Source organism: Mya arenaria, chromosome 16, assembly GCF_026914265.1.
Source record: "Mya arenaria isolate MELC-2E11 chromosome 16, ASM2691426v1".
Taxonomy (NCBI): domain Eukaryota; kingdom Metazoa; phylum Mollusca; class Bivalvia; order Myida; family Myidae; genus Mya; species Mya arenaria.
Genome location: NC_069137.1, coordinates 43,605,321 through 43,618,515, shown reverse-complemented (window position 1 = coordinate 43,618,515; position 13,195 = coordinate 43,605,321). Strand labels below are relative to the sequence as shown.

Here is a 13,195-nt window from a genome sequence, read left to right as displayed (position 1 = left end):
GTAGTATCTTGTTAATTGTGCTGGATTATATTACACGTAGCTTAAAATGAGGAAAAAGTGGTTGAAAACAACACATCCATCTTTTACAAATCAAATGAAAACTTAGCATTATGGGCTGACTATGTTTTTGAAAGAATACAAAATGTCTGCTATGTTATTCTGGGTTAGGCCTTCATAAAATATTGATTATAAATACTAAGATGAATAAACAAAATAGAGCACTGATACACTTAATACAGAGGACATAATTCAGCTATAATAACTGATGGTTACAGTAGGTGATGCCCCATCAAAAATTATTCAAGTAAACATGAGTTTATGTCAATATGGTAACACAAACATCAGGTTATACCTCAATTAGCTCAAATGTGTTTGAAGGAGTTCCCCAGACACCATATGATAGTTGGATCCTGATCATTTATACTGTCTACTTTGGGCCATGGAGGGACGAAACTTATAGAGCCATTCGTACCTCTGAAAGTTAGTTAATTATTATGTTTGTGTACTCTTCCTTTGTGACCATGTTTGTTAAGTCGTATATACCGTTTATTATCAATACGACATTCAAAATCTGTACTTTTTGAGGACTCACGACTCAACCTTAAATCCTTAAGTTTTTATCTTTTAACGCCGCTTTGAAAGCACCCTGATTAGGGGCACAATGCAAGTTTCAAACGACAATGAATAAGAGACACACAGAACTAAACTTAATTTTATATAAGATATTGAAAACTACAGGGACAAGCAGAATAGTCGATAATGAAACAATAAGACTTTATATGCACAAAACAATTGTCCAAACAGCAATGAACTAGAGAAAAAAACTTATAAACTACGCAAACATTATAACAAACAGCAAAAACAGACCACACACTGTTTTACCAATACATGATGAGATTGCATCAGCAGAGAAAGCATCAACTTAAAAACAATGAAGAATAATGTAAATACTTACATATAAACTGATGAATAAATTATAATTACTGAACGACCGGATACCAACATCACCTGTAAACGAATAAATCACGCTGAGCAATCTCTTAAGAGGGACGATAATGTAAGCCGTGTTTTACAATGGCCTCAACACTACACAGATTAAATGGCAATCTACATGCTTTGTCTTATTTTGGGTCTTGTACACCATTTTGATTTAAATTTAATTTTTGTAGTTCAGCCTCAAGTTTTGGCAAATAAATGACCTATTATCAATTCAGGCTGGTCATATATATTTAACACCTATAACTGGACCAAATTAATAATAAATCCATTACAAGAATGATGTATTGTTATAGTTCATAGCCATTTCTGTTTGCAATGCATTGACATCACTGTCATTCATCGCTTTGTTTGGAGCAAACACCGACATAATTTTTCGAGTAATGAGGGAGTTTGTATAAAAAGCATATTTCTTATACAAAATGTAATGCTCTCAAAGAGATATAGTAGTATACTTAAGATTGTGTATGCAATCTAGTAAAAGGACGGTCTGTAAATATACCCCTATTCCACCGTTAATGCTTGTTATGAAATACAAGTGGTCTCCTTAATCCTATACAGTTCACATACTCTTGTCATCGTTATAAATGAATATAATTGTTAATAATATAAATGTTCATAAATGTTCATCGAATAATCTTTGTTATAAATTTATCTTCTTTTAAAATGATTAACAACTGTCTATATAGTGTTTTGTGTTTGTGTATGGAGACTAATCTTCGTTTTTACCCCCTTATGAAATATCATTAAATGCAGATACTATACGAACAATTTATATGTAATGTTTATGTTGGAATAAACAAACCATATCAAGTTTATACCACACCAGAATAGACGAACTGTATAGCAAATATGCGTTTAATGTTCGAAAACCTGCTGCAAAGAAGGTTTTGAAAAAGCATTCAGCGGAGAAAACTGCATCTAATTTGTCACCCGATAGGCTATATCATAGTTTGCTGTAAACGTATGGTAAGAGTAAACCCAAACTATTTAGACAAACAAAAACACCTATACTTGACGCGGAGCCGGATTCATTCGCATTGTGCTAGTTTAGAACAGTGAAATGGAACTTGTGATTTACTTTCAAAGAATTAAAATGGACGCAAGTGCTCCTTGTAGTGTTTAATGTGTTTTATTAATAGTAAGAAATATCATCAGTATCAGAAACATGTAAAAACAGCTTCTTTTTTAACTTATTTGAAGTGTTTTTTGTGGGAGACAATATGGATATATTCTGTGCTAAAGTAAGTTGACATTTCTTTTGTAACTCATTGATATTTGTTAATTTAATCAGTTGGAAATAAATTACAAAATGAAGCGACGTGAACATAAAAAAGTTAGACGAAAAACGGACTCTCTTATTAATATCACACATTGTTTATACAGCCTTTGAATTAACTGGGATAATTTGCACAATAAAATACGTGTTTATACTGCATAACATAACCTTTGTGCGTGATTTGCACAGCATTACGGATTCAAGTAACATAATTATTAATAATCTTCTCGGCTTACACATACGGGTTACGCCAGAAGTGTCATAGACAGAACTAATTAAATTGTTTTATGTAAAACATATCCTCTTATGACGGGTGAAACAGGGATGGGGGGGGGGGGGCAGTCACCTTAATATATTCCAGATGCCGCAGTAAGAAACTGATCCCATAAAAATACTGATAACGTTTTGGGCCCGTTTGGTAATGTTTTGTTTTGTTTTATTTAGCCATGTAGGGTATGTAAACTTTGTAGCCATGTAGGGTATGTAAGCTTCATTTCCTTGCCCGTTTGGTGTAACTATAGTTTTATCTAGTCATATAAAGTATGTAGGCCTCATTTTCTGGCCCGTTTGGTCAATGTATTGTTTTATCAAGCCGTGTAGTGTATGAAGGCTTCATTTTCTGGCCCGTTTGCTATTGTTTTATTTCGCATGTAGGGTATGTAAGCTTCATTTCATTGGCCGTTTGGTGAATCGTTTGTTTTATCTAGCCATGTAGGGTATGTAGGCTTCATTTCTTGGCCCTTTGCTATTGTTTTATATCGTCATGTACAGTATGAAAGCTTCATTTCTTTGCCCGTTTGCTATTGTTTTATCTAGCCATGTAGGGAATGTAGGCCTCATTTCTTGGCCCGTTTACTATTGTTTTATCTAGCCATGTAGGGAATGTAGGCTTCATTTCTTGGCCGGTTTGGTGTAACTATTGTTTTATCCAGCCATGTAGGGTCTGTAACTTTCATTTTCTGACCAGTTTGGTGTAACTATTGAACTATCTAGCAAAGTCAGGTTTGTAAGCTTTATTTTTCTGGCCCGTTTGATTAATTATTGTTTTATATAGCCATATAGTTTTTGAAAGTCTAATTTCCTGCCCGGTTTGTGTATATATTGTTTTATCTAGACATGTAGGGTATGTTCGCTTCATTTCGTGGCCGGTTTGTTGTAAATATTGTTTTACTTAGCCATGTAGGGTATGTAAGCTTTATTTCCTTGCCCGTTAAGTATACCTACTGTTTTATTTAGCCAGGTAGGGTATGTAAGCTTCATTTTCTTGCCCGTTAAGTATACCAACTGTTTTATTTAGCCAGGTAGGGTATGTAAGCTTCATTTCCTTGCCCGTTAAGTATACCTACTGTTTTACTTAGCCAGGTAGGGTATGTAAGCTTCATTTCCTTGCCCGTTAAGTATACCTACTGTTTTATCTAGCCAGGTAGGGAATGTAAGCTTCATTTTCTTGCCCGTTAAGTATGCCAACTGTTTTATTTAGCCAGGTAGGGTATGTAAGCTTCATTTCCTTGCCCGTTAAGTATACCTACTGTTTTATTTAGCCAGGTAGGGTATGTAAGCTTCATTTCCTTGCCCGTTAAGTATACCTACTGTTTTATTTAGCCAGGTAGGGTATATAAGCCTCATTTCCTTGCCCGTTAAGTGTATCTACAGTTTTACCTAGCCATGAAGGGTATGTAAGCTTCATTTTCTTGCCCGTTTGGTGTAACTTATGTTTTACCTCTCCATTAGGGTATGTAAGCTTCATTTCCTTGCCCGTTTGGTTTAACTTATGTTTTACTTAGCCATGTAGGGTATGTAAGCTTCATTTCCTTGCTCGTTAAGAATGCCTACTGTATGTAAGCTTCATTTCTTTGCCCGTTAAGAATACCTACTGTTTTACCTAGTCATGTAGGGTATGTAAGATTCATTTCCTTGCCCATTTGGTTTAACTTATGTTTTATCTAGCCATGTAGGGTAAGTAAGCATCATTTCATGGCCCGTCTAAAGTAACCATTGTTTTATGTAGTCATGTAAGGTATGTAACCTTTGAGCTGCCATACAACTAAGCTGACCCTGCTCTTTGCTAATTTAGTATCTAAATATAATATCAGATGCGACCCGCGAAAATAATTTTAAATTACAATTGCTTTCATTGAAGCTAATCGACACCTTTATAGTGTGAAATTGCAAGTGCAATCCATTATTGCTTTTTTATTCTGCCTTGACATATTTGTCAGCCCTTTTTGTTCAAGGTCACCGGTTGTTCTGATCAAAAACGTGTTTACATGCATTTAATATTGGAACAAGCATACTGTGCAAAATCGAACAGCTGTGAGGTATTAAATTACATCGTGTGTTGTGAAACTTTACAACGCGCGCAGTGTTAGTAAAAGTTGAATGTATTTGGAACAGCGGATTTCTGGTGCGTGTTTGATCGGTATGATTAACATTGAACTATAAAGTAACTTGTTGTTTTGTCTATTTCTACTTATGAAATGCTCCTTTTTTAATACAATTTACTTTGAATAGTAGAAACACATATTTTTTAAGATAATTAAATAGTCTTGGCTTGACCTATTTCCAATATTTCATAACATGTGGCGCAACCCCATTGAATATCAATAATTAAATGAAAACTTCAGGGATACTGGATAATTATGGGTTGCTATTATAACCATTTATTGTGCATATACTATATCATATGACTAAATAAGATATTGATGTAGTATAATATATAAACTTTTATCGACGTTTGATGAAAATAAAATCATCAACTCAACTATATATTTGGGAATATTTTGGTATCATTTTGGCTGGAAAATTCTGTCTGTCATGAAGCAGGCTAAATTAGAGCCGCGTATCGGTTAGAGTTTGCCTCTGAATGGGCTTAATGGTTGCCAACATGATGTCTTTCTTTGCACTGAAAATGCATACTTACAGATGCACATGAGCTTGTGTGGCTTTAAATGGGATTTATTGTCGCCAAAATGTTGTAATTTTAGCACTGAGGACGCTTACTAATTGCTGCACATAGGTATGTTTTGCACCAAAACGGGTTTATTTTGTTCATTAGTCTTAAGTAGAACTGCATATGGGTTTGTTGGGCCCTGAATTAGGTTAATGGTTGCAAACATGGTCCATTCGACTTAAAATGTGCCACGAGCGATTCGGAGGGTTCCTTTGGCTATGAACGTTGATTTGGTTGAAATTTAGCGGGCACACTGGAGGCTTACATCTAGCCACACAAGTTTGGCTCTAACAGTATTTCATGGATGCCCTTTGGCACTGAGTAGGATTATCATTATTCGAAATTCGCATGCTTCGTTAAATGGACGTTTGATAGCCAACCTGGCTTTTGTTACGCTTAACGGGCTTAACCTGAACTACGCATCAGTTTGTTTGACTCTGCATGTGCTTTATTTAGTCACACTAAGAATTCTATAGAACTAAACTGATTTAAATATTTGGGATTTGTTTAATCTATGCATATCATTGACTGTATTTCCAATAGGACCTGCTTGACCCTTGAAGGGTTTGGGAAGAAGCCTTTGCGTTAGGAATCCTGATTGTAAAGAGCTGCTTTAATGTTTGCCATACACATAATAGACCTAATATTAGCTTCATTTGTGTTTGTTTGGTACTGGGTTTGATGTAGTAGAGCCTATATGAATCTCAACTGGCTAAAGAAGGGACGTTGTATGGTTAAAGCTTGACTTTTAGTACGGTTAAACAGATTAAATCTAGCACAACTGCTAGTGATTTCAATAATGTTATGACTTTTTTCAAATAAAATGAGGAATTAAGTAATTTAATATCAAGTATATCAGAAAGCAATTACATTTTAATTAAGATAAATATGTAACAGTAAAGCAATCTTCTAGTAAAAAGTTTTAAATCTTAAAAAAAGACATTTAATTTAAAAGTAACTGAACAAAGATAAATATTAATGATTTCGAATTCCTGATAACTTCTTGCAAAATAAATCATATTAAATAAGAAATGGACGGGAGCAGACAAGTTTTTATAATTCGACACTGAATTATCCTCTACGTTTCCATCGTTTATATTGAAGAGTTGAGCTATTTGTGCTTTCATGAAGCAATGTATGCAATATACATGTCATGCATTTAGATATTATTTGATTGACAGGAGCACATTTTTATGAGACACTTACAGCAAAAGCGATGTTTAGAACATCTTTGCCACGCTTTAATGCATTGAACTCATGATTTTTACAAAATCTGAAATCTTTTACCCCAACGCCTCAACCAAATTTTTGTTTTCTTCTTTTGACACAATTTCTAAAATTGTTAAACCCTATAAGAAGATGCGTCTTTTGAGAAATTCAACTGTTGTTATAGTTGTCATACTTTGACATTACAATTCCTTTGACCTCGAAATGGTAAATGGGTAGGTAAATACTAAATTGTAATTGCATTTTGAGTAAACCAACATCCATGTGACTATTCATTCTTATCCCCTTAATAATAATTGCCATATGCGAACATACCTGTGTTTTTAATTGATATTCTTTAATATTTTGGGTTGTAAATTTACGCCGGGACTAAAAAGTAACATAGACAGATTTTAATATAGGAAAGTGCTGTTCACATACATCTTATACAATCATGTATTTACCTGATTGTTACTCAATTATGATTTGTTATTATTAACGATGATGATCATAAAAACATAAGATGAAACAGCTTTATATTGCTATGGAAGTTCTAATTATTCACAACAACAGACACCTTAAAAGAATTGACAAAATATTTTTGATACATATTTGCAAACAGGTTTTGGGTTATATCACTGGCAATACTCGTCTTACGGGAGTACATCTAGTAGCTTTATGCAAATGAGGTAATTGCATCCTTTATCATAGGACTGCTTTTTACTGAAACCAGCGACTACCTAGACGAGATTAAAATTATGCCCAAGTATGTGTCGTATGTACACAGATGACAGTTACCATTCGTGCGAACATCCTATTGTCCCACGAGGGCTCAATGCAACTAAGGTTATTTGATATCATATAAAGCGAGTTTTGAACTATCACTATTACATGATATCTAAATATATTAAAAGTATGAATAACAATGCTTGTTTTCGAACATATAGCTACTATAGTTTCAGTTCAACAACTGTTCAAATTACACTTTAACAGCATAACATAACTGCATTTGTTTTTTGCTGCACATACAAGCGCAATGTTACCTGTTTATAATATAAAGTTGGTTCATTTTAAATCTACAATACACAGCTTGCATACGTAGCTATTAACTTGTCAACCAGATTAGATAGATATATTATTTAAAATTGCATACATACGTACAAATCATCAGTTTTGCCAGGTGTAATAATATTTGAAAAATCAGTTTGTTTAATAAAGAACGATGTTTACTTTACGTCGTCCTCCTCCAAATTACCTCTAAGACACTTCCTTAAATATAACAATTTGTATTCTGTAACGACTGGTGCAATGGCAACGCTTGGTATAAAAACGGTTTTCAAAGGTGTGTGCTTACTTTTATCATAATAATCTTTAAAAAGCAAAATTGACATTGTCCTTGTCTGTTCTATGAAACTGACAAATATTTTGAAATTGACCGGTCGGCGTTATAACGTCATCGTTTTCGTTATTGTCGCCTTCTGATTTGAAAAGCGTGACCTTAAATAAACGATAGTAAAATACATTTTAAATACCCGACGTGCCTATCAAAAACGAGGAAAACTTCTGCAGATTAGAGCGAGTGCGTGCAGGCTGCGCTCAACTCAATACGCCTAAACACTCGGTTCAACCATAACCATACATTAATGACCTACATGTATTTTTTAATAATATTCAATGTCTAAATGAGTGATATATTTTAACTAATATCTTATATGCGATTTTAAATATGGTGATATTCAATTTACGAAGAATTGATGATTTTCAATCAAGAGGCTCAAATATATTTTAGGTTGCGATTAAACCGGACATTGAATAGTAAAGTGTGGCAGCGTAAACCGTGACAAACTATGTATTACATCCACTGAAAATAGAGACGAAATCGGTTTACCGTGATTTAAGAATAATTATAATCGTATATATGTAAACATACCATAATAAATATCGGATGTAGGCATAAAACAGCAATTGGAATCTGACTCTATTGAAGCACTTGCTGGCCGAAAAAGGAATACTAATTGAGCGAGGGAAAGTTAGTGAAAACTGACTTGATAATTTACCAATAGCTGGGAAGAACACTTTATCATTTTCACTCTGGTTTGAGAATCTTTTTTTGTATTATTAGATTAAGATTATAGTTTTATTTCAACTCTTTTGTGATACCGTTATCGTATAATGTGGTCGACATGGCTTTATTAATTCATGCTCATTGTTTTACAACTGGATGTCTTAATTTTAAATTGCAATGTCAATTTTACATTTTTGTTGAAATAAATATATCAACTAGTATATATCTGTCTATCAACAATTTTTTGTTGAGGCTACTCTTGCGAAAAAAGTCAGCACTTACAAAATTCACTTTATTGAACAAAATAACAATACAATATTTATTTCAAAACAAAATAAACAAATCGTTGATACGAATCCAGTTATCAAATGTCACAGATGATATAACAAACAAACATAAACGGTTCTGTTTTTTACGAGTATGAACGATTCGTAATATTCTAGGTCAGAAAAAAACACGGCCATTTGATTAATCAGTCAAAAGTATATTTACTATATTTTTTACTAGAATTTATGGACAATATAAGTCAAAAGATATCTGAAAAACAGAGGGATGTTCGCTGTCAATCGCTATCGCAATCGATTAAATAATTCGCATTTTTTGTTTTGACGAGCTACTCATGTCATTGTTGATAGTGATGTTGCAATTCATCTTCGAATTGGCAAACAGTTGACCAGACCGATCTGATGTTGTCTTAGCTGAGAAAATATTATTCGTCTTCATGTTTGTTTATTGTAATATTTTGCTCCTGGATATTTACCAGCTGCTGGTGGTGATGTTGTGCAAAGTTCTTGATTTGTTTTTTGAAAGTTGCATGATTCAGTTTGAGATATGTTAGAGAGAATATCCGACATATGCTGTTGCTGTTCAGGGCTGGCAACAGCATAGTTATTAATGCTTTGGACATATTTATGAACTGTCTGTTGCTGGACCACAGCTTTGTGCATGTGTTTTTTTGGGCGCTATGGTTTGTTGTCTTGCCAGTTACAATTTTTATGGAATAACTTTAACACTCTATTTAATTAACATGTCAATTGTACATTACCGTGTTCATGGAATTTAACATCATTCAAGTTCATTTTAAAAATATGTATCAAATATCTTTATTGATTTATTTTTTAATTATTGTTTTATTCTCTAAGTTATCAACAGTTTTACCTGTCTATTTCACGATGATAGCTTGTAAGCGAATCAGGTTCGTATTCGGACCCATAACCTTTCCGCATTGACAGGCGGAAGCTGCAAATATGCTTGTCCAACTCTTTTGATGGTATCACCCAGATGTCGCGGGTCTCAAATCCTGGTGGCTGTGATAACCAGCGTTGAAATGGTCTGCCTCAATAATCCGTTTACCTTTCTGTGTTCTTGTTTTTCATGTTTGCATAAGTTGTTTTTTTCTCTTCATTGTTAGTGTCCAAACGTACTGGGGTTCTTGTTTTGTTTGGTTTTGTAGCAGCTAGCTCAGCTTGGCTTGACCATTTTCATTTTCAAAATTATTCTCCACAAACTTTGTTTCATTGTCATTTTTTTCATTTTCTTTATTTTCCGAAAAACTTTAAAGTTAATTGTTTATCATATAAATCTGATAGAAAATCCACTTCTTTCAAATCAAACTCTCCAAATGTTTATTCATTCATTTTTTGAAAATATTTCAATGCACAGTCATCGTAGAGGGCGTAACCGAAATGTATAAACTTAGGTTGCAGACGAAAACAGGTCACATGATATACAATGACGCTCTTTGACGTAAATTATAATAGTTTTATTGAATATTTTATCAGTTATTAGATTTATTTAGTTTTGTTTTCTTTTTCTCATTTGGACTGAGTTTAAAAATAACTTAACATTTCAAGGTTAGTTAAAAAAATAGTTCATGCATGTTATGTATCTAAATTTAGAATGGTCTTTTCGAGTCTCTATTTTTAGAGACAAGAAAGTAGGTCCTATAGACTATAGACTACACACGGTACTCGTATGATACGGAATCAGAAAACGACAGAATGATGATACGGATTTCTTAATACGGTGTGCTGTATTTTCACTGTTGAATCTGGAAAAAGGAAATTGATATGCATATAATTGAAGAAAATATAGACGGGGCACACCTGGCGCGCACTGTTCAAGTTTACTGTGTTATGTTAAATGAAAATAATGATTATATTTGTTTTTTGTGGAAAATCTGAAACTCGGTTTATTTCTTTATTATATGAAACACCACTCTGAAACAAATATAGTCAATATCAAATGTTGTTGTTAATGCGTTTTTACTAAAGGTTGTAACAGTTTTGCAAATCCGTCAAAACACACAATTAAGATCTGATACGCTATCAACTTGCCTAACATGGTATACTAATTAAAGAGGTCTCTTTGCAAAAAGCTAGGGTATTGCATCCGGATCTCGGTTTCTTCGATTCTTCTAATACCCGGATTTCACTGGAAATTGCAGTTACTCCTATCTCATCGCCTTTAGGGAAATTTTAATACAATTTAAGTCGTGCTGGCGTCATGGCGCTGTCATATTGTAGTCATGACTTGCGGGCAGCCCTTGATTAACTCAAAGAAAGGGTACAATGATGTACAAAGTACAGTGAATGTAGGTCCCAGATTGTCCTTGATTATTTGAAAGTGTGGACCTATTGTGTTTAACGTGCGAAAGAGTGGAGATTACTTGTGAATGATAACTTGAGCATTTTACTCTGGCTGGAGTTAAATGATAACATGTGACCATTTTCAATCTGGCTTGAGATGAAGTATTTAAACCAATCTTTCATGAACTTTCAGTTCATATCTAAATGGATTGTGTGTACGCTTAAACAATTTAGCATGGTTTAATATTAAATTTATTTCTGTTAACATATCATAACACCTTATCCTATAATTGAAGTGTATATCCTATTTTCATTAAAAATATGTGTTTATATTTACTTTTTATGTCAATATCCGAGAAAGAATATGAAAATGTATTATTTTAGACTAAAATGGCTAAATCGTTCATTATGAACGTCGTCAAACTCCAATGTACTCATTTAAACAACGTATTGTTAGTATTATTTGAGAAGAGGGTGTACTTAGTTTCTTAGTTTCTTGGGCATCACCTTGCGACATCTCTGAAAACCGTCCCTAAGTAATTGGGCGGTAGTATCTTGTCCCAATCAAGTATCAATCTAAGCTGTTGTTGTCAGATAGTTTTTGTAGGCTAATGTTGGAATGTCCGGCCATCATCACATTTTTTCCTAAAATAGCAACAAATGAAACCTTTGGTGGCAATTCAATACGCTTTTTATTAAGAAAAAACACAAGCATGTATGCTTGGCGCACGATAGAAATACTCAATCCGTCGTAAGCAGCCCGTTTCCCTGAATGAGAATCCTTCAGCCTCTAAGACAAATAAATATCACATATACTGTGTTAAGTATTTGCCAGGGCAACTGACTGAACTGACTCGTTGTTTCTTCTGGTTGAATCATATCGTTATCCCCTTAAGCTACACACATGTGCGTGAAATGTTACATATTCCTTTGATTGAAAAACGTGCTCGATAGGAATGAAATTCATCTGTCGATAACAATACGCATCAGCTTACTGTTTCACAGAAATCACTACCGTAAAGACCACCGGATACTCTATTCACGATTGGTACTTATGTGAACCATTTCGAAACGGTTAGCCATGAGTTTTTGCATGGTCCTTGAAGAAATATAACGTGAACATGTCTAGTGTAGGTAGGTGGTAGGTGTGTGCGTGTGTGTGTTGGTGTTGGGGGGGAATTAAGTGTTTCCACATTTATTCCATAGCGCAGAATTTAGGACTGTACAGATTTGATTTATTTAGATATTGGACATTAATGGAGACTACAGGAACATGCCAAGTTGGATATACTTTGAACCACGTCAACACAAGAAACGCAATGCCAGCAGACAACGTTCATAGCACAGCTATCCAAATATCTTCACTTGACAAACACGTAAACAAAGTGTTACCTGTAGCGTAAACTGGGATAAACTGTGACCCTCATACACTGTACATGTTTACTAGTATGTTTATCATATCATGGATAATGGAAAACGTATAAATGTCACAAAAACCTATCGAATATCGTATGTTTTGCATAAACAGGGAAATTACACTACAAGCGGGGTAATATGATTCTTTTTAAGCGTTAATGGCACAAAGAACGGCTATTTCAGATTACAAAATGTTTATCATGTATATGGATGAATTTGCGGAAAATATTTGTAAATTATAGCTTATCGTATTACTCTGTCTGCAGCGAAAGGATCAAAATGATATCATTTCAGTTTAGCAAGAGTAATAGTATCTATGTATGGAAAAGCGTTTTTGCAAACTGGCTTGAGAAGAACTTCATCGAACAGTCCCGTTTGTGAACCTGCAGTTTTGATTTTGATCAAATACACACACTTTGTTTAGTAGTGTTTGTTTAGTATTCGCCACATAAGTTTGTACACATAACTTTCAAATCCTAGTCCATAAAAGACCTGTCGTGTAATGCAAACGCTCTCAATGAAACTACATCGTCGTTATGACATGCTATTGGTTAATCTCATCAGCAGCCTCCTTTTGGTAGTAATGTTACAAACTGCTGTGATGGAATGTAGTGTTCCATGACCTAAGCACACCTTTTTATCTCTCCTGATAAGGATAAACAACAATTGACCGTATCTAAAAATTTACTATAGAC

General features: G+C 34.0%; 1 protein-coding gene across 1 annotated transcript in view; it reads left to right on the top strand.

Annotated features, from left to right (window-relative positions):
* The first annotated feature begins 1,953 nt into the window (after window positions 1–1,953).
* The window catches only part of LOC128222353 (uncharacterized), a 52,834-nt gene continuing 41,592 nt past the window's right edge, over window positions 1,954–13,195 (top strand). The window contains exon 1 of the mRNA XM_052931329.1: window positions 1,954–2,240. Within this exon, the coding sequence (XP_052787289.1) occupies window positions 2,122–2,240 (119 nt within the window). The 5' untranslated portion in view covers window positions 1,954–2,121. The remainder of the gene's footprint in view (window positions 2,241–13,195) is intronic.